The following is a 23,209-nucleotide window of genomic DNA, read 5'->3' as shown; positions in this document are numbered from 1 at the left end:
GTCTTTCAAATATGGGATGGATATTAGTGGTGATAAGACAAAACTAATGACAAATTGCCCCTAAGGTATTCTAACACAAATAACCATCTGGAACCAGTGTCTCTGTTCTTTTGTGCTATGTTATCCGATAAGGGATCCAGACCAGATATTATGGCCAGCACAGCCCAGACTACAACAGCACTTGCCATACTAAAGCCAATATGGAGGGACAAGAACATCACCCTTAAATAAAATCTCAGATTTGTGCATGTTCTACTTGTTTCCATGTTCTTGTATGTCTGTGAATCATGGACACTGATGGATGAACCTAAGAAAATTCAGTCTGTGGAAATGCAATACTTTCAAAAGATTCTGGGCATTAGCTAAAAAAGACCATGTTACTAACAACAAAACAAATAAATGCCATTAGGCAGCATATAATGTTACTAACGCAAGTTTTCCAAGCTTGCATTGTGGGTTCATCAGTAGATCACTAAGGTTTTTCACTCCAAAGTCTGTTAGTTGATTTCCACTGAGGTTTAGCTCTCTCAGGTGTGATGGGTTTGATTTCAGAGCTGAAGTCAGGTTGAAACACTGTTGCTCTGTGATACTGCATCCACAAAGACTGAAGACAGAAAGAGAAAAGACAATGGCTTAGATTCAAAGATTATCAAGTTTTTGAACACTTAGAGTAGCCATTTAGTCCCCCCAGTTAGTAGGGTTACTAACTTCAGTATCTCCAGTTTGAAGTGTGAGTGGCTCAGTACAACACTAAGGTTTTCAACTCCAGAGTCTCCTAATGTATTTCCACTCAGGTCCAGCTCTCTCAGGTGTGATGGGTTTGATACCAGAGCTGAAGCCAGAGCAGATAAACCATCACTGGTCATTCCACAGCCTCTGAACCTACATTGAGAGAAAGAGATCAGAAATAAGATAGAAACAAAAAAAAAAAAAAAAAAAAAAAAAAAAAAAAACAAAAAAAAAAAAACGATAACTATATTCTGTAAAGCCACATCATCCTCATTAACAGAACAATTTTTCACAAATATAATTCATAACTCAGGCCCTTTCCAAGATATTGTGCATTAAATGTCTTGATTTAAACTGTTTAAATTATTAAGCATATTTGTACAGTGACAAATGTTACATTAAACTCACCAGTTTACATTAATAAACATATTAACATACAGAAATATACATAAGTAAAAATACACACCCCAATTTTTCCAGTCTGCAATGCATATTTTTAACAGAGTACAGATCTTCTTAATTCCAGAGTTTCCTAGTTTATTTCCACTCAGATCCAGCTCTTTCAGGTTTGAAGGATTTGAATTAAATGCTGATGTCAGAGCAGCACAACCTTCTTCTGTAATACTGTTATTATTCAGGCTGCAGAGATAGAAAAAGAGTTTCCATTCCATTCCATTAGTTTATTCCCATACCTTCTTTAACAATTATAAAGTATTAAATCATGTAAAATACTCACATCAGTGTGTTGAGTTGACAGTGTTTATCCTTCAGTAAAGCAGCGAGCTTTACTTTTTTTAAATCTAGTTTACATCCACTCAGATTTAGTTCTCTTAGGAATAATGGGTTTTTACCCACAATTTTAGTCACATTTTGACAGGCTTCATCTGCATCAGGACTCAAAAACCTGCAGAAGAGAAGATGAAACAAGATTCGGTTCAGTTTTTAAATATTGTTGGTGAAATGAAAAATATCAGCTGATTCTGATGGGGAAAAGTGTAATTTGGTTTATCTTAAATTTACTTTGAAGCAGGAGATTGTATTATTGTAGAAAAATATATGAACTCTGTTTTAATTTAAATTATATTAAGTTATATAATTTCCTAATTGCATATCAATTTACATGTTGAATTACTTCACATTGTTATAACTGGTAAGCATTGAATATGCATAGACCAACTGACCAACAACAAACTCTGGTTACTGTTACAGTCCCCCAACTCACCAGATCTTGTAACATTTGTATAAAAATGATTCTGCATGTAATTTATTTTGTGCTATTTCCTCACGTCTCACCTCAGTGTCTTCAGCTGACATGTTGGATCCTGTAGTAAATCACTGAGCTCCTTCACTCCTGATTGTCCAGGGTCATTTCCTGTGAGATCCAGCTCTATCAGGTGTGAAGGGTTTGATCTCAGAGCTGAAGCCAGAGCTTTATAACCTTCTTCTGTAATGCTGCATTGAGAAAGTCTACAAAAGAGAGAATAAAAAAGTAACATTTATTGTGGCAGATTTAGCAGCTCCAAGTAAATAAACATATCTGAATTCTTACTTTACACTAGGGCTACAACTAAAAATTAAATCACTAAATTATAAATGGCAAAAAAAGAAAAACAAAACCATTAAAGCATTATGCACTACAGAAAACTAACTCATTAAATGGCACACATATCTGACAGGACAAGGTTCTATAAACAATATGCTTATGAGTGACAGTGGCTTGACTGGAAAACTGTTCAAATGATCTCTCCTTACAATATCTTTTCTAGAGTGTATCTGAGCTTCTGTCAGCAATCTTCAATAAAGTCTAACCCTTTAACTGATGACAAGTCTAAAATCAAAGCTAAATTTCTGTGGTATTTGAAAATTGTGTTTTTCAATGATTAGACTGATATATCACTTTTACAAACAGTGAGAAGTATTCAAAATTCATTTATGTCTGGTAAATGCACCATTATCAGTGGTGCCTTTCAAAATAAGCTGCATTTTTTTGTTTCTGGTAATGAAAGTTAGGCCTCATCAGACAAACATAACATATTAACACTTTCACAGGTGAGTTTAAAATATTCTAGCTGAGCCCCCAGAGTAAGTTTTTTTAGGCGACCGTTATTTTAGAATGCTTGTCACGTGACACAACGCAGCCACAATAGAGCTGTAAGGCACATGGATCGATTTTATTTCATTTTTCTTTTTTTCTTTTTAATATTTACAAACGCTAGATTTTGGAATATATGTTATTCCAATTCTGAAATATGCACAGGTAAATGTATTTGGAAGTTTAAACACTTTTATAATGAGCGTGTTAGTTGATCTATACCGGGTGATGGGCGCCGCCATGTTAATTACGCTGAATCCGAGCTGTGGGATTTACAGCCCGCAAATTCATCCTGTCCTCCCGAAAGACATTAAAGTAAGTCTCCGGTGAATTGGGAGAAGAGCTTGTATTTTTACAAACTATAAATGTATGGTTTTGCTAGTACTTATGTGTATTTAAATGTCTGGAAGCTAAAATAAGCATTATATGGTTGAAAACACTGAATAGTTGTGATAATATGACAAGAGATCAGCGTGTCTGATCTGGTTTAGCGCCAGCCAAAGTGGGAACGCAGATTTGAATTCAGCAGCTGATCACGTGATGCTCTGAACATTCTAATCACACGGGTGTGATCTTACGCTTCAGGGACCAGCCACCAATGATTACACCGGTGTGATGGTACACGTCAAAGGGTTAAGCAAAGAAAAGAAAAACTCCATTTTGTCTATTTTCACACAACTTGCCTCAGTATCTCCAATTTACACTTTATATTCTTTAGTCCGGTGCAAAGATGAATCACTCCTGAATCCTGCAGATTATTATTATTCATATTAAGCTCTTTCAGACTGTTATGTGATCCAAGAACTGTAGCCAGAGCTGAACAGCTTTTGTCTGTTAAGTTACAATCATTTGTAATAGTGTTAGTGCATACGCCTCCCATGCCGGAGACCAGGGTTCGAGACCCGTTTTGAGCAGTGTTCGAGTAGGACCCGGGTGGAGGGGTTACACAAGGTGGAGTGCAACAAATTAAGTATGTTTACCTGGGATTTTAGACTTTGCAACTACATGTCAGCTAACTCTCATTAGAACATTAGTAGACTGTTAGTTAGTGCATTGTTGACATGCACTTCCAAAAGTACCCGTAGAATATCTGTTGTGGGAGTATCAAAATAAAGAGTTAGCAGATATTAAGCAAACACTCTACTGATCCTCTAATGAAAGGTAGTTGCCGTGTTTGAAGGATTTGAATTAAATGCTGAAGTCAGAGCAGCACAACCTTCTTCTGTAATACCATTAATGTTCAGCCTATAGAGATAGAAAACAACCACAGGAAATGCACTAAAGCCCATTTAACGAACAAGTCTTAGCAACTTCTCCTCGTATTAGTGTCATTTGTAATCTACTATTGATAAAATGTCAATTGAATGAATACAAGTAGATTAGTTCATGCAGTACAAGTGTTAATCTTATCCAGTTAATGAAAATTCAATAGAAAACAAATGTGATATTTTAAAGATATTTCAATGCAAGGTACAAATATAAAAACCATGCAAAATACTCACTGAATAGTATTCAGTTTACAGTGTTTATCCTGCAGTAGAGCAGCAAGTTGCTTTACTTTTTTTAAGTCTAGTTTATGCCCACTAAGTTTCATCTCTTTGAGGAGTAACGGGTTTTTACCCACAATTTCAGTCACATACTGACAGGCTTCATCTGCAGCAGGACTCAAAAACCTGGAAAGAAGAAAATAATGCAGAAAATTTTATTTAGTTAACAAAGTTGGTGTAATGAAAAATACCATCTGGTTCTGATGAAAAACAGTGTGGAATGGTTTATCTTGAATTTACCTTGATCTAATGTAATTTTTATAATTCATAATGTCTCACCTCAGGGTCTTCAATTGACAGTTTGGATCTTGTAGTAAATCAGTGAGCTCCTTCACTCCTGATTGTCCAGGATCATTTCCTCTGAGATCCAGCTCTATCAGGTGTGAAGGGTTTAATCTCAGAGCTAAAGCCAGAGCTTTATAACCGTCTTCTGTAATATTGCAGTTAGAAAGTCTACAGAAGAGAGTTAAAACAAGATGATTGTATATATAGAAAAATGGCCCAAATACAACTACAAATACAAGCCTCTATATACATTTCTGCAAACCTGAAAAAAAAAAAAACATACCTATATGTACGAATCACTGCAGTTGAAATGAACGTTAGAATCTTTTGTTAAACTTTTATTCCTTTTCAAACATATGATTTACACTGAGTTTTGATTAATAAAGCCTAATTTTCAGACAGATACTACTGCAGAGTTTTATATTGTGGTTTTAACATCCTACATGCTTTGAAAATTGATACTTTTGAACACTGTCGCCACATATACAGCTTCATATGCATGAGTTTTATAATGTAGACAGTTTGCTCAGTAGCTCACATGATACAGCATTGCACTTGGGTGATGAAGAGCTCCTGTTTGAACATCGTGAAACAATGGTTCAACAAAACAGCTCAAATCTGAATGAAGAAGTTAAAATAACACGGCTACATCACAAAATACATTTTTTAAATCAGTTTGTTAACACCTTCAGTTAGGTTTAGGGTTGGGTTTGGAGTAGGGGATACGTCCAATAAGATTCTCATAAGCATTAACCTTAGCAACATGCCCTGGATATTTAAATTATGAACAGCTGCAATATGTATCAAGCAGCGTAATAAAAATGCAGCAATACATGCCTGTACCAACATAATACAAATGTGCCAAGGTCATGTATTGAACGTGTGTTTTAGCGCCACTATCTGAACATTTCACTTTGAAACTGCCACAAAACATGCAGTAAGGTACGTAATTAGGGTGTTGCAGAAGTGTATTTAGAGGTATGTATATCCAATGAGCCTGGGTTGCCCAAATACCAATAACATGTTAGTATCAACTTACATGAGTTTCTTCAGTATACGGTTCTCTTTCAGTCCATCAGAGAGCAGCTTCATTCCTGAACATTGCATATTCTGGTTATTGCTGAGGTCAAGATCCCTTAGACTGCAGGAGTCTGAACTGAGAACTGAAGCCAGAGCTGAACAGATGTCCTCTGTTAGATAACAACTACTGAGCCTGGAAAGTAAAATAATAAATCAGTGAAGACACATAATGGAACTTTTTCCACATCATCAAATTGTAATATTACTGTAGTGTTCAGTGTAGCTGATGGTGTAATTTGCTCACTTTAGTATCTTCAGCTCACACACAGGATTCTTCAGTCCCTCACAGATCTCTTTGACTCCTGAGTCCAGCAGACGGCTGTTGTTCAGGTTTAGCTCTTTTAGGATGGTTTTGGAGGAGAGAACAGTAGCTAGAACTGAACAGCTTTTCTCTGTCAGCTCACAATTATTCAGCCTAAAGTCAAAAACAGCAGTATTTATTATTAAGCACATATTCCACACACATCAGCTCAACAGGCCTTCATATCTGATCACACATGTGACTGATAGACCTTTATAATGAATAAACAGAAGTTATAATGTATAAATCATGTTTACTCACTTCATTGTCTCTACTTTGCTATGAGAGTCCATCAAAAGAGCAGAGAGCTTCTCTCCAGCCAGATCTCCTAATTTATCTTCACCCAGATCCAGTTCTGACAGTAGTAATGGACTTTTACCTAGAACTTTAGTGAGATGCTCACATGCTTCCTGTGCGGCAGCACTTTTCAAAAATCTAAACAAAGCAGATTATCATTTTATATCACATAATCTTAAAATTGCATGCCTTTTATAGCCCTGTTCCTCTTTAAAGAGCCCAGCTAATATACATACAGAAGGCACTCAATCAGGATAATACTTTTACCACTGCCTACTCCGTGGCAACAACATTAAGTATCATTAAGTCTAGTTTACTAATTCTAATTCTTATAACACTGCATTGGTATCAACACAAACTTTTAGAATTTAGGAGAACTTAGGAGATTTATCCTAAGATTATCATTTGCTGTGTGGGTCAAAACATATGTTGCGGTCAGATTGTAGGACAAATTGCCAAAACTCTTTAAAGGTCAAATAATTTTGACTGCCAATTTTCTTTTATTTACATCTTTTGTGAGTTTAACCCCTTTCTCTTTCTGCGTGTTCGATGCAACTGCTGGCTGTTAACAGCTGAGCGTGATGTGCTGTGGCATCATTCCTTCTTATTTTTTGTCTAATATTTTTTCTTCCTTACACACCTTGATTGGTTATTATCATATCACTGCATGTTAAAATTAAGTCATTTTGTTATGGAGATGCAAAACATGCAGAAACTGCAGTCTTAATTGCAATCTATATTAGTAACATTGTATATTTGTATAATATTTGTACAATATTTGTACAATATTATACATTCTGCATATTTCACTTATCCTGCTTTGTATCATAATTATTACATGCATAAATGGGTCTTTTTTTGTGACAGCACCATATTAATCTTGATCAGCGGCAACATATCATCAACAATGAATTGGAGCAGCATTGTTTGGTTAGATCATTCTAAAACATCAAAACTTATTTTAATACAGATCCAACACTCCAGCATTAACCTAGATAAATGTGCTCTATTATTGGCCCCCGTTCAAGTGCGTGTGTGAAAGAGTATAGGCTACTACACACAGGAAAGCAGATAAGCCCAGAATATGAACAGAATTTGCATTCAATTTGGAGGAACACATTTTCTTTTTTCCTTTTTTTTTTTTTTTTTTTTTTTTTTTGTGAGAGAACACAAATATCTTTGTGAGAGAAAGCAAACGTTTTGCAACAGAATGCAAATATCTTTGCGAGAGAATTTTTTCCTCACACCCAAATTTTTTTTCCACCACCATGTCCCTTTAGAGGCTCCATAACTACATGCCATTCACTGTACAGAAAATATTCTGTGAACAAGTGACTGATTTCAGCCACAGTTTTAGCATCTATTTATAGTGTTGGGGGGGTGCTTCAGATTCTATAGGGTTATTCGATAGTTCAGAAAGTTTGATGAGAAGCTGAAGTGCAGGTTGATGTCTTTAAAATCATTGATCTATATTGGCAGAAATGAGAAACTGTAAGTTTTGAACGCTTTTATCTTCTAAATGTTATTATTATTATTATTATTTATTTTTTTTTTTTAATTGCTTTGGAGCACACTAGATTTGAGATAACATTAAAGCTAACATATTCATACTTAAACCCCCCAATTAATCGGTTAATTATTATGACGATTAATCGAGTAATCCGATAATTGTAATTTTTTTTTTTTTTTTTTTTTTTTGTAATAAAAGATCTAAGTGAAAAATATCTTTTAAAAGTACTTAAAATGCATACAAGAAAAATAAAACTGTAACGGAATTTGGCCTTACAATATAGGGTTCGGGTGCCAGGGGTAAAAAAAACACCATAATAATTAATTCATCTTACAATGTCACAATGCACTATCAGATAAATTTGCTAATTTAGTCAAGAACAACCAGACAATAGCTTGTAACTCATTCTATTTAACTCAGTCAGTAACATTCCAATAGATAAACAAACAAACAACTAACAAAAAAAAAACAGTACTTCCAGGCCCAGGGACATTACCTTTTAATACCCTACACAAAACAACAACGAGTGAAATATTTCAAAATACATCAACACATAGTCCAGTCCACAAAACTCCAAAGAGAAATAAGATTTTAGTCCATTCACATTATGAAAAGTCTCTACACTAGCACATTTTAGTCGACTTCATCACATGCACTTATATTAGTCCTTAGCATATGCACATTATAGTAGGCTTCCACATATGCACATTATAGTAGACTTCAACATATGCACATTATAGTAGACTTCAACATATGCACTTTATAGTAGGTACATTTCACCCGTTGGACTACTGGGCCGGAAGAATAAACACACAATAGTGAAATCCCAATATTTACATTGCAACAAAAAAACAAAATCTTTAACTGGAGCGCTCAGAAAAAAATAAACAGTTGCCCACCTGTAACACGCTACATTGGCATATTAACCACGCACTTTCTCAAGTTCAGCGAAAAGATTGCTCACATGCTGCTCTCTAATAGAACAATCCTCTCTTTAAACACACTTTACATGACCCGCATAAAGACAAAACTAGTTCTCTCCGAACTAAGAATCGGCATCCTCGATTCTATAACTCCCGCATTAAACACCACGAACTTGTGCACAGTGACAAAGTTTAAAACTTAAGTGGGTTTCAGCAACCAAGCAATTGAATCATGCTTCCGACATACTCATTGCAGCGCAATGCCCTGCGCGCGTTTCGACAATGATGACTGTTTTACACTTTACTGCACAATCTAATCCTTGTTTAATATTGATTAAACAACATTTAACTCAGATGTCTGCTTAAACTTTATTATTTGGCTTTTTCTTTGCAAATGTTATCGGCACTGTCATTTTTTTGAATATGTGGACATTAAAAAGTATCAAAAGGTGAGCTCAGAATGAGGGTTTAATCTTTCATTTTGTTTCTTAGGTTTATAAATGATTTACCAATCTGATAAAATGTCACATGTTGCATTCCAAGATAAATGTTACAATAAACCCAAACTCACAACAATATGCAGAGTTTCAGATGAAACACTGAAATCTTTCACATGACTGGTGTGTCTGCCCTGCACTGGTTCACAGTGAATACCTAAGGGACATTGTTAGGCATGACGCGGAGCGGAGCTGTTATAAATTCACTGTAAACCACGGCTTCGCGGGGCATATTGCATTTTATAAAACAGTTATTTTATATATGTTGTAATGTTTCACAAAATAAAACAGAGCAAATGATGTGTAATCATAATAATATAAAAAAAAATATTCTTCCGCCAAACAATGTAGTTCCTCAGAAACAGATGTGGTTGCAACAAAGTGCTTGCCGAGCAAGACGCAGACATAGGGTGCATATTAATCTGCTCCCTAGCTCCCGAACTCGTGAATTAGTATAACGTGTACACAAATCTGGGCACTAGTAAGTTCTCTTGCTAACTGCACATTGGGACTGCGATCACTGGAATTCCGATGACATGACTACATACAACGTAAAAGGACAACATTGTAGAACATAATTGCTGGAATTAATAAATAACAGACAGGACCAATCTCATTTTGATATTAAATTTTTTTATTTTAACCCATTGTTCTGCTACATGTTCTTACAATATTTTATTCAAATAATAATTATAAATGTTAAATAGATGTATTTATTACCTGTCTAGCGATGTGTGTTTATGTTGAAATTGCATTTTAGGATTTTTCAGGGAGCGGAAGGATTGCACTGGAAGGATTTCATGATTGAGACAACCTTTAAAATGGTTGACTCCTGGATCAGTGCCCTGACTACTGAACAAGGGAGCTGATTGAGAGCCACCCATAAACAAAGGTGTATGTTTGTAGAGTAATTCGTAACAGCTTTGAATGTGGCTCAACCCATCAGAATCAAGGACTGGAATGACCACTATATAAATGTCCATTCAAAATACTGATCTTTATCATTTTAAAACACTCACCTCAGTATTAGTTTACAGTCTGGTGTTTGTGTTACATCAAGGAGCTGCTTCACTCCTGATTGTCCAGGATCATTTCCTGTGAGATCCAGCTCTATCAGGTGTGAAGGGTTTGATCTCAGAGCTAAAGCCAGAGCTTTATAACCTTCTTCAGTGATACTGCAGTCTGAAAGTCTGTTGAACAAAAATAAGATGTTTATTGTTTGTTTGACAAATATTAGTAGTGGACTTAAAATGCATTCTGACAAACTTGCAACATAAACTAAACCATATTTACATAATTTATTCAGTTATACGATTTATACAATATTTAAAATAAGTGAGGTGTGAAGTCAAACTGTTCAAATAGTGAAAATGAAATGAAAGAAATAAAACTGAAATATAAGTCACTATAGTTTTAATTTTCATTTATTTTGGTAAAAGGAACATTAACAAATGTGTATTAATATTTACAAAATGCTGATAAAAATACACACTTGAGTTTCTCCAATCTGCACTGTGTATTTTTTAACAGAGGACAAATCTTCATTATTCCAAAGTTTTCTAGTTTATTTTCACTCAAATCCAATTCTATCAGATTTGAAGGGTTTGAATTAAATGCTGAGATCAGTGCATCACAACCTTCTGCTGTAATACTGTTATTATTCATCCTGCAGAGAAAGAAAACAAAGACAGGAAACATTATTCTGATTGTTTTAGCCACAACAATTAAAGTAACAAAAAGATATGATGGTTTATCTAATAGTCCTTGAAAACCTTAAAGAACAGCTATAACAGTATTTGATTAGACTCTGAAAATGATTAGCTGCACTGCAGAATATATAGTCAAGTAAATACTCACATCAGTGTGTTGAGTTTACAGTGTTTATCCTGCAGTAGAGCAGTAAGCTGCTTCACATTTGAGTCTCCTAGTTTACGTCCACTCAGGTTCAGTTCTCTCAGGAGTAACGGATTTTTACCCACAACTCTATTCACATACTGACATGCTTCATCTGCAGCAGGACCCAAAAACCTGCAGAATAGAAGATGAATTTACTTTGATGAAAATGAATTACAAGCATCTGATTCAAGTTGGGAAAAAAGTGTCAAAATATTTTTCTTTAATTTATTTTGAAAAGACATTATTTAAATAATATTTCTATAAATAATTCACCTGCATTTACTTATTTATTTATTTAGAATTATTTAATTACATCTCACCTCAGTGTCTTTAGTTTACAGTTTGGCTCCTGTAGTAAATTACTGAGCTCCTTCACTCCTGATTGTCCAGGATCATTTCCTCTGAGATCCAGCTCTATCAGGTGTGATGGGTTTGATTTTAGAGCTGAAGCCAGAGCTTTATAACCTTCTTCTGTGATACTGCAATCTGAAAGTCTAAATAATAAAACTGTAATCAATTACTTATTTAATAAAAACAATATTACATTAACAGCATTAGGACATTTATAGCCATATTTTAAGGATTTTTATATGCCAATTAACTGATTGATGTTTACATTGACTAAATTCCAACCTGAGTATTTGCAGTGAACACTGTGAATTTTCCAGTAGAGTGGAGATGTGTGTTACTCCAGAGTCTCTTATTTTATTCTCACTCAGATCCAGCTCTCTGATGTTTGAAGGGTTTGAATTAAAAGCTGACACCAGAGCAGCACAACCTTCTTCAGTAACACAAATGTGATTAAACCTGTAGAAACAAAGTGAAAACAAAGAGAACAATGTGATAATGTCTAAATCTTAGCTACGCATATGCAACCCAGGGGCAATTCTAGGATTTTCATTTTAGGGGGGCTCAGCCCCCAATGAGGATATAATAATAAAATAATAAATATATATACAAAAAAAAAAAAAAATAAATAAATAAATGTTTGACTAATAGGAGTGGTATATTACACTTATTGCAGTATTCCACTATACTGTTTAGTTAGGTAAAACATTTGACTACTGAATAAGCCTACAGGTCTTGATTTCACACAGACACCTGTTTTGCTAAAATTTTCTGTTTGCATTTCTACAACTCTCTTTCCTTAGCTCAAGTATGCAAACCTTTTTTGCCACATGCACTGGAGTATGTATTATATTGAAAATTAAATTTTCAAATAAAAATGGCAACATTGATCATTTTATAAAGCATGCATTTATATGTGCTTCATTTTCGCTCGAGGAAACAGCTGTGGTGTGATGAGTAGATGGGGAATCGATTGTGCCCCTGTGATATTTTGTAAACTGTATTTAAACTGCACACATGCAGATATTATAACGCTATCAATAAACACACACCTCTGTTTCTCGCTCTGCGCCACCGTGGTCTGTGGATTGAAGAAACGCATTGAAAGACAGGGAGGAGCCAATCAAAGTTTGCCGCAATTTTCACATTAAATTTAAAGGGGACTGAGGCAATTACAAATTTGTGTACAGTTTATGAAGCTAATTGCAAAATTTTAGGGTGGGCTGAGTAGTCAGTTACTCAGGGCTATAGCCCCCCTAAAAATGGCCTAGCGACGCCTATGATGCAACCCCACTTGATCCTAACTGCCTTGCTCTGAATGGGGAGGCAGGCAGACTAACAAGGTGGCTAAAGACCTAAGTATCCAGTGTCATGTCACTAGTGTGCCTCTTGAGGTCGGGGGGGTGGGGTTTACTTTCACAGCCCTCTACCAGCTGGACTTCTTTACACTCACCTCCCTACACCTCACTCCTATCTGGGTCACAGCACCAGTGCTGCCCTGCTCAGCGGGGCCAAGGAGGCTAAAGATCAAAGTCTCTACTGCTTTTATACATGAATGAGAGATTTGAATAAATGTATATACTTTTTAATTCAGTATTGTGCCTTTACTTACTTCAGCTTTACCAGTCTGCACTCTACATTTGCAAACACAGATGAAATGATCTTCATTCCTGAGTCTTTGAGAAGACTCTGACTTAGATCCAGCTCTTTCAGATTTGAAGGATTTAAATTTAAAGCTGCAGCTAAAGCACAACAATCTCCTTCTGTTATATCGGTGTCATTCAGACTATATAAAGAGAAAAGTTTCAGTGTTATGTAAGTAAAGATGTTCGATACCACTTTCACTTTTTCTTTTATTACACATACTACTTTAAGTGACATTTGATGATAGTACAAAAGCATCATACAGTAATTCATTCAGCACTCTTTCCACATGATAAAACAGGTTTAAAGGCACTTAAACTTGTCATCTTAACAATACAACTTACATCATCGTGTTGAGTTTACAGTGTTTATCCTCCAGTACAGGAACAAGTTTCTTCAATCCTGAGTATCCCAGTTGACATTCCTTCAGATTCAGCTCTCTTACGAGTAAAAGGTTTTTACCTAGAACATCAGTTAGTTTCTGACAGACATCCTCTGCTTCAGGACTCAAAAACCTGCAAAAGGGAAATTGAATCAAAATCTCAACTGAGCTTGATGTAGCATTTGATTCTTATAATAATAATAAAAAAAAAATCTTGAATTTACAGTCACCTTATTGTTAGTTTACAGTCTGGTTTCTGTAGTACATCAAGGAGATGCTCTACTCCTGATTGTCCAGGATCATTTCCTGTGAGATCCAGTTCTATCAGATGTGAAGGGTTTGTGCTCAGAGCAGAAGCCAGAGCTTTATAACCTTCTTCAGCGACACTACAGTGAGAAAGTCTACAGAGAAGATTTAAATCAAAAATGGATCAGTGAATATCGATACAAACAAGATGCCCAATGTTGGACACAGTATAGTTAGAGTCTTTATATGTCAACTCACTTGAGCTTCTGTAGTTTACAGTTCTTTTTCAGTCCATCAGAGATTAGTGTCACTCCTGAATCCTGCAGATTATTGTTGCTCAGGTCAAGATACTTTAGATTGCTGAAGTCTGAACTGAGAATTGAAGCCAGATCTGAACAGCTTCCGTCTGTTAGATTGCACTTACTGAGACTGAAATAAAAATAAACATCATTAACAAAGACACATGATGGCACATCAACACATTCTAAATCAAAGGATATCTAAATCAAACCTTTTGTCTTGTCATACAACTTACCTCAGTATCTCCAATTTACATTTTACACTCTTCAGTCCACTGCAGAGCGACTTCACTCCTGAATCTTGTAGATTATTATTGTTCATATTCATCTCTTCCAGACTGTTATCTGATTCAAGAGCTTTAGCCAGACTTGAACAGCTTTTGTCTGTTAAGTTACAATCGTTTAACCTACAAGAAATCATTTAGAACACCAAGTAAAATAAAAACAATGAATTTGCTAATTATTTTAAAAAATAATGATAATAATTTATTCACTTTAGATAAGTGATAAATATACTCTAGCATGGTGGGCTGAATAAAAACAAGTTGAATAAAATAACTCTAAAATGGCGGGACATTGTAAAAAGCTAAATGTTAAGACCGCTTAAAGCTAAATGCATTACAACAGTGATATAAACATGCTGCATGTCACTATAATTAGTAGAATTTAATTTAATTATGTGTTTTTTAATTATCTTAATAATGGTTATAATTAACCACTACAAATTTGTAAATTAATATGGATAAATAACATTCATATACTTATATCTGGCATATGATTAATAATTACTCATTGAGGTTTTTGATTAATCTTTTTTTCTTTTGAATCTTTTCTCTTTTCTTTTAATTAATTGGTCATCAACCTGTCACCTGGAGGCCCACAGTCCTCCAGAGCTTAACTCCAGCCCTAATTAACACACCTGACTAAGGAAATCAAGCTGTTCAGGATCACTTGAAAATCAAGCTGAAGGAGATTTGAAAGAAACTTTGCAGGGCACTGGTCCTCAGAAGGTGGGTTGAAGACCTCTGCTTTAAATGACTTACACAGCTATTTTGGAAATTTTCACAACTTCCAATAGCCTAAAGAGGCACTCGTCTGATTGTTTGAATTTCTGCAGCTCAAACTCCTTCATCTCTTCCTCTGATGTCAACAAAACAAAGGCCACAGCAGACCACTGGGCAGGTGAAAGGTCAGCAGATGAGAGACTTCCTTCTCTAAGTTGAGTTTGAATCTCTTTTACCAGAGTTTGGTCGTTCAGTTCATTCAGACAGTAGAACAGATTGATGGATCTCTCTGGAGACAGATTATCTTCTAATTTTTGCTTGATGTACTGAACTATCTCCTTGTAGTTCTCACCATTGTCATCTTGCTCTGTTAACAGACCTCGTAAGAGTGGACGATTGGTCTGGAGTGACAGACCGAGAAGGAAGCGAAGGAAAAGGTCCAGGTGTCCAGTGTCACTCTTGAGTGCCTTGTCCACTGCAGTCTTAAGCAAATCAATCATGGTTTCATTTTTGTTTTCCTGTTCCGTAGACTCATGATTAACAAACACACTTTTTTTTTCGTGGTCTAGAAATAGATGTGCATAAAGGGCTGCAATAAACTCTTGAATGCTCAAGTGAACAAAGCAGAAAGTGGTACCAAGAATAACTCCTTTTTCTTCCTTAAAAATCTGGGTACACATGCCTGAATACACTGATGCTTTATCGGCATCAATACCACAGGATTCCAGATCTTTATCATAAAAGAGCAGGTTGTTTCTCTGCAACTGATGAAATGCCAGTTTTCCCAGTGAAAGCATGGCGTGTTTATCCCAGGAAACATCTGGTGTGTATTTTCCATCATACTTACGACGACTCTGCAGGATCTGAAAGCGGAGAAAGTGTGTGTACATTTGTGTCAGAGTCTTGGGAGTGTCTTCAGTATTTGATCTCCGCTGTGTTTTGGAGACGTCATCAGCCTTATTGTTTTTCATATCATTATTTCTTTTCTCCTCCAAAATGTTCTGAAGAACAGTGGCTGAAATCCAGCAGAAGACTGGGATGTAGCACATGATAAAAAGACTCTTTGATTGTTTAACATTATCAATAATTTCATTTGCCAGATCCGCATCTGTGAATCTTTTTCTGAAGTACTCCTCCTTTTTTTGTGCATCATTGAATCCTTGTACTTCTGTCACACGGTCAATACATTCAGGAGGAATTTTAATGGCAGCTGCTGGTCTGGTGGTGATCCAGATGAGAGCAGAAGGAAGCAGATTTCCCTTAATGAGGTTTGTTAGCAGAACGTCCAGAGAGACTGGTATCAATACATCACGGCAAATCTCATTACCCTCGAAGTCCAAAGGAAGACGGCATTCGTCCAAACCATCAAGGATGAACAGGAATTTAAATTTATCATTTCTTGCAAGGTTGAGTCCTTTTATCTCTGGGAAAAACTGACTCATAAGACCTGACAAGCTTTGTTTTTCATTCTCCTTTAAGTTCATCTCTCGAAATGCAAGAGGAAATATGAAAGTAATATCTTTATTTTCTTTTCCATCAGCCCAATCCACAATAAACTTTTGCACAGAGATGGATTTTCCAATGCCAGCAACCCCTTTTGTCAGTACAGTTCTGATCTCCTTGTCTTTTTCAGGTGCTTCAAACAAATTTTTGCATTCAACTGGAATCTCTTCTGATTCATGTCTCCTGTCAGCAGCCTGAACTTGTCTTACTTCATGTTGGGTATTGACTTGTTTACTAACACCCAGAGTCATATAAAGATCTGTGTAGATGTTATTCAGAAGCTTGGAGTCACCATGCTTTGCTATTCCTTCAGATACAGATTGGTGCTTCTTTTTCAGGTTTGATTTTAGTGGTCGCTGATGAATGAGGATCAGCTCATCTAAGATACAAACAAAAACAAAAAAGATATGCATCAAAACATACACCATTTTATAAGTGACAATGAGAGATTGTTATGCCCATGAAACTCTTACCTTGTAGAGCATCTGCAGCCTCAATTTGCTTCATATCTCTCATGAAGAAGAGTGTCATATCAAGTGCTGCTTCTTTGATATCACGCATTTCCTCTATAAAGTCCTGCACAAAGTACTGTGTGTTCTCTCTTTTCAATATTTTCTTAAACTTGTCCAGCTCATTTTTAAGAAACACAATTATTTTGTTCTCAAGTTCCTGAAAACAAAGCAAGACAAAAATAAGTCCTACCTATACATTTAAAACATGTTTGAAATAAACAATTTATGTGTACTACAAACTATAGCCAAGCAATGCACACATGAAGTTTCCCAGCATTAACAGTATAGACCAGGGGTGGCGAACATCGGTCCTGAAGAGCCGCAGCCCAGCATAGTTTTGCTTCAACCCTAATCAAACGCACCTGAACAAGCTAATCAAGGTCTGAAGGCTTACAAGAAAGCTACAGGCAGGCGAGTTTTAATTAGGGTTGGAGCTGAACTCTGCAGGGCTGTGGCTCTCCAGGACCAAAGTTCGCCACCCCTGGTATAGACCATCAGCGGTAAAGTGGTTGTGGATACAAACAGAGATACCAAGAACCTGACATGAATCAAATATAATAATTAACATAATTTCTTGTTGTCGGTTAATAATGTGCTTTTGAATTTACTGTAATTAATTTGTCACATGGCTGAAACATGAGCACTTTTATTTTTGAGTTGAGATTTCAAAAATAAAAGAGATCAGTCAACATGAAAAAAATAATTTAGATTAAGTAAAGTTTAAAAAGTATTTTAAAACATACAAATTAAATACATTTAGTTCAATAACCTATTGATATGTAGATTAATTATTAATTAAAGCAATTATGATTTTTCACTTGCCTTAAAGATCCACAGCAAATTTTCTCTGAAATTCTTGCGGCTGCGGTGATTCTTGTAGTTTGAGTCTGATTTATCAAACTGAACCCTGATAGCACAGTAAAGGTGGATTTCATTAATACATAGTATTGGCTCAGTTATTAGGTGCAGAGTTATATGGAGGCACTATCCTCTTGGTTGTAGTAATACACTCAAAAAAATATTTCAGCCCTTAACGTAATTCAATTACGTACATCTTTTCCATGCATTTAGATTACATAGTTTTAATTTAAACAAATCAAGTAAACTTAATGTGATTCAAATGCATCAGTCTTATGTAAATGAAACAGGTAAAGTTGACGTAATATTTCCCAGTGTTAAACAAACCCTGCTCAGTGTTCATGTGTTTCCACACTACAGAGTGTTCAAGTAGCATTGACACAGTGTTGGAGTTAAGGAGATCATTATGTCATGATTGACCAATAATGATCAACACCTGCTGTTTACAAGCAGAATCACAGAAGGAAAGAGAAACACAAGAATCAGCCACAACCAAAGATAAAATGAACTTAAATAAATAAAGACATCAAATCTCTGATTAAACAACTCCACAAACAACATTACAGATTGACTTGATTTCTGTAATATATCCACTAATATTATTTGAGAACATCTAAACCTCTGTTTAGATCTTCCTTTTTTTTTATTAAAAAAACTTTTCATTTGACCTCACCATCATGGTGAACAAGGTTTACTTTAGTTGGGCTCTTGACCCTTGACTTTTTTAGTTTAGTGTTTTTTTTTCTCTTTGGTTGTTGTAATTGTGTTTATAGAGCACATTTGTTATAGCAACAAGCAACATGAAAAAAGAGTTTTATTAAATGTTCTTGGTTAATTATTATTGATGTCCACCTTCAATAATAATTAACCGAGGACATTTAATAAATCATCATCTTGTGGCCTGATTTGTTGATATTGTTCTGTGGTTTACCTTTTGGTTTCATGATATCTACAGTAGTCGCATGAACTGTTACTATTATTACTTCAAGATCTCCAGTGTTACTTAAACACACACAGACATCAAGAATCAGCATATTAATCTCAACAATGGTGACATTCAACAGCTGCATGCTGGGAGTCATTGGGGAGTTTTATAATCTGCTGTTACCCAGCATGCAGCTGTTGAATGTCACCATTGTTGAGATTCAAATGCTGATTCTTGATGTCTGTGTGTGTCAAAAGGATAGCGTAGATTTCAAAGTTTAATGTATAAGATAATCCATAATAGTTCATACACCTGTTGTAGGCATTATGAAAATAATAGACTAACTGCATGAGATCAGTGCATCAGGCCACTGGATGATAATGATTTCACAACCAAAAATTTTTTTACCAAAAATACCAAATCAGACTTTGGAATTTTTTTTTTTTTTTGACTTATTTATTTTGCTGTAATAGATGTGCTTTATACACACAATTACAGCAGCCAAAAAAAACAAAAACAAAAGTCAAGAGTCCAACTAAAGTAAACCCTGATCGCCATGATGGTGAGGTCAACTGAAACTTAAAAAAAATAAAATAATAAATAAAACATCTAAACCTCTGTTTAGATGTTCTCAAATAATATTTGTAGATATATGACAGAAATCAAATCAAACTGTAATGTTTGTGGAGTTGTTTAATCAGAGATTTAATGTCTATTAAATTTATTTAAGTTCATTTTATCTTTGGCTGTGTCTGATTCTTGTGTTTCTCTTTCCTTCTGTGATTCTGCTTGTAAACAACAGGTGTTTATCATTATTGGTCAATCATGACATAATGATCTCCTTAACTCCAACACTGTGTCAATGCTACTTGAACACTCTGTAGTGTGGAAACACATGAACACTGAGCAGGGTTTGTTTAACACTGGGAAATATTACGTCAACTTTACCTGTTTCATTTACGTAAGACTGATGCATTTGAATCACATTAAGTTTACTTGATTTGTTTAAATTAAAACTATGTAATCTAAATGCATGGAAATGATGTACGTAATTGAATTATGTTAAGGGCTGAAATATTTTTTTGAGTGTAGACTTATTACTACATATGAATTCATTATTATTAATGCATATGAATTCCTCATGAACCTGCGACTCAAATGCATAATCTTATTGAAAGGTGCTGAATTTAACTTAAATGGTATTGTGAATCATATTTTCATTGATGTATGGATCACTGCACGCAATAAATTTGTTTCAAAAACCACATTACATTTCAAAACTATGTTACATATTTTGGCTTATTATTACCAGTTTTGGCAAAGTAGATCCAATTTTTTGTAATATACTAAATTGGAAAAGGTAAACTGTGGTATATTGTATTCCCACCTGTTGAGAAGAAAGCACGCTAGTTCCACATCACTCTTCAATCCCTTCTGTGCTTTTAGAGCTTCCCACCGTGTAATTTCTGCACCAATATTTATTGTGGTCTTCAGTCCTTTGATACTAAATTACACACAAACAGAAGAAAATCATATAAAAATAACAGGTTCACAGCAGTCAATATCATTTGCTCAAACCACTGCCAAATCAGCTCCTTACTGCTAACTACTTTATTAGTGCAGAAAAGTGGTTGATGGGAAATACACTTTTATGCTAAAATAACAACAACAAAAACAACAACAAAAACAAACAAACAAAACAAACAAACAAACAAACAAAAAAAACAAGGAATACCTTTTGGAAGATGATGGTGTTTTCTCATTAAAGTTTGGTCCGTCACCCTTTGAATGGTCACTCTTCATAGACACCAAGCTGGATACATGTGAGTCAGATCTTTCACTAATGAGAAATAAAAAAAAAATAATAACATAGTAGGTAATTCAGTCATATTTAAAGTGGTCTTACATTGAAACTAACTGTTCTGCATTTCCATGGTGAACGTATGAGCCCTAGTATGAGCCATGGATGCAGCAGGCGCAATGATATTATGCAGACGTCAACTCTGCCAGCTGCAACTCTGCATCTACACAAGCTTAGTGCCGGTCACTTTCAGGTGCTGCATAATATCATTATGCCCCATTGCACCGTATCATACCCCTGTGGATTGTTTCTTTGGGTTTTCCCTTTGTATGCCCTTATTTGGGGTCTTTCCTGTTCCATTTTCAATTATTATGTCATTGTTTAATCGATCACACCTGTCCTTGTCTGATTAGCCCGTGTATTTAAGTTTGGTTGAGTTCCCTGTTTGGTTGTCGGTTATTGTAGGTCACTCCATGTTGTTTAACATCTTTGTAGTTGTGTTGCATATGGATTCCCTGCTGTTCCTGTTTGTTCCTGTTCCGTTTTATGGATAATATAATAAACTCTATGTTCCTGAGCTCCTCGTCCCAACTCATCATTCCCACACACAACGGCTGTGACACACCCATGGTACAGCAGCAAAGTTCCTTGATTATTACGCCAGAATGAGAGTATAGTTCCTAGCCATATCAACCTAGAAAATAACTTTTCAATTTCCCTCTGTCTTATTACACAATGTAACTACAAAAGTCAAGTTTTAAATAGAAAAATATTGTCATTATATATGGTCATTTTTGAGCGAGATGCTATCGGTCTAATCAGATTCAATGATCTATGATAAGCTATGCTAAAAGTGCTACCGCCAGACCCGGTGATCGGCTGAATGGATTCAAAAACTGTAAAATTCAATTGTTTAACTCTAGGGGGAGTTGAAAAATTAGCCTTTTTTTTTTTTTTTTTTTAAGTGGAGTGTTCCTTTAAAGATTAAACTTTTGCAATACATTATTACATTAATACATTACAAGTAACATGAGTTGCGTAATATTATTACTTTTTCCAAGTAACTAGTAAAGTAATGCATTAATTTTTAGTTGACAAGAAAATATCTGAGTTACTTTTTTCAAATAAGTAATGCCAGTTACTTTTCCCCCCATTTATTGATTAAAAGCTCTCCTGTCCCCATGTTGAGAGAAATCGGTAGTAAGAAGTTAGTTCTAGAATAAATGTGAACATGCATTAATTCCTCTCACTCACACACACACACACAAAAAAAAACAGATTCAGTATTCCTCAAAATGAATAATAACAGTGAAATTCCACTCAGAAAATGACAAAAAAGTGCACTAATTAATTAGGTTAAATAATACAAATATCCTTTATGCATTTAATCCCATTTTATTAACCAATGTAATTGCTGCCGACCTTCAATGATACAATTCAACCGTACTAATAAGCAAAAGTTACTCAAGATAATCTAATAAAGTTACTCAAAATAATCTAATAAATAACATTTGTGTTTTTTTTTTCTTTTTTTATTGCTGAAGAGTTTTTTTTCTTCTGTGGTCTACTGTAAAGACTTAAATGTACTTTTCTCAAAGTCTGATGCTTTTGGTGTGAAAAGGCTTTTGCCCAAAAACAGAACTTTTTGTATTAAAAACAAACAAACAAGCCCTGCCCAGATTTAAAAAGTAACGCAAAAGTAAAGTAACGCATTACTTTCCAAAAAAATTTACTAAGTAACGTCATTAGTTACTTTTTAAGGGAGTAGCTCAATATTGTAATGCATTACTTTTAAAAGTAACTTTCCCTAACACTGTCTATTATATACACCACAGTGAGGAAATTAGTTAACATTGCTATAATGCAAATGACACGAAATACCTTTTGTTAGATGTTTTGATGATATTGTAGTATAGTAATCAGCAAATCTTACAGAAATAAATCGAACATGTCAATTTAACCCTTTACAGTATGTTACGCATGATGATAGATTGGCTTAATTTAGTAATAATTAAACAATGGATCACTGTAAAATGGTTTGAGAAAGAGACAAAATACCTTTTGTTACATGGTGTTTTTTCACCGAAGTTTGGTCCATCACCTTTTGAATGGTCACTCTTCACAGACACAGAACTGGACACATGTGAGCCTGAATTTGCTCTAATGATACAAAGAGTAGAACGACAAAATAAATAAATAAATAAAATTACAGGAGATTCTTCAGTCTAACTTGAAAAGGTTTAATGCTGCAAATGGTATTTAGATAAATGGAAGGACACATTCATGTTTGGTTGCAAGATCTATTTTCCATGGTGAATTAATGCCTCCTTGTGGTGGCCTGTGTAACTATTACTGGAATGAAGCTCCAGGTTGAGTTCAAGAAAGAGTAAAGCAGACACTGCATTCTCTAAATTCTTGTATTTAGTCAAGTTTCATCACATACATCATAGTGAGGAGATTAGTTAACATCACTGTAATGTAAAACACATGAAATACCTTTTGGAAGGTGATGATTTTTTCTCACTAAAGT

The 23,209-nt window shown here is 35.0% G+C and overlaps 1 protein-coding gene across 5 annotated transcripts; it reads right to left on the bottom strand.

The window, feature by feature from the left end:
- Positions 1-714: 714 nt before the first annotated feature.
- On the bottom strand, positions 715-20,273 carry LOC127159897 (NLR family CARD domain-containing protein 3-like). 5 transcript variants are annotated; one of them, XM_051102597.1, is made up of 22 exons: positions 20,266-20,273; positions 17,057-17,252; positions 15,120-16,962; positions 14,313-14,483; positions 14,036-14,206; positions 13,762-13,932; positions 13,494-13,664; positions 13,118-13,291; positions 11,791-11,964; positions 11,478-11,651; positions 11,119-11,289; positions 10,754-10,927; positions 10,281-10,451; positions 6,296-6,469; positions 5,978-6,148; positions 5,693-5,866; positions 4,648-4,821; positions 4,324-4,494; positions 2,023-2,196; positions 1,466-1,633; positions 1,196-1,368; positions 715-882 (listed from the first exon to the last, which is right to left on the bottom strand). In XM_051102597.1, exons 2-22 carry the CDS (start codon positions 17,142-17,144, stop codon positions 863-865), a joined length of 5,052 nt encoding a protein of 1,683 aa, XP_050958554.1. In that variant the 5' UTR covers positions 17,145-17,252; positions 20,266-20,273; the 3' UTR covers positions 715-862. The 5 variants fall into 5 exon arrangements, 4 of the variants coding, with proteins under 4 accessions (XP_050958554.1, XP_050958555.1, XP_050958557.1 ...); XM_051102598.1 differs by lacking the exons at positions 10,754-10,927; positions 20,266-20,273 and having other exon boundaries at positions 17,057-17,289; XM_051102600.1 differs by lacking the exons at positions 15,120-16,962; positions 17,057-17,252; positions 20,266-20,273 and adding an exon at positions 14,996-15,106.
- Between the last annotated feature and the right edge of the window lie 2,936 nt (positions 20,274-23,209).

This window comes from Labeo rohita, unplaced genomic scaffold (assembly GCF_022985175.1).
Source record: "Labeo rohita strain BAU-BD-2019 unplaced genomic scaffold, IGBB_LRoh.1.0 scaffold_261, whole genome shotgun sequence".
Lineage (NCBI taxonomy): Eukaryota > Metazoa > Chordata > Actinopteri > Cypriniformes > Cyprinidae > Labeo > Labeo rohita.
This window is presented reverse-complemented; position numbering and strand designations above follow the sequence as displayed.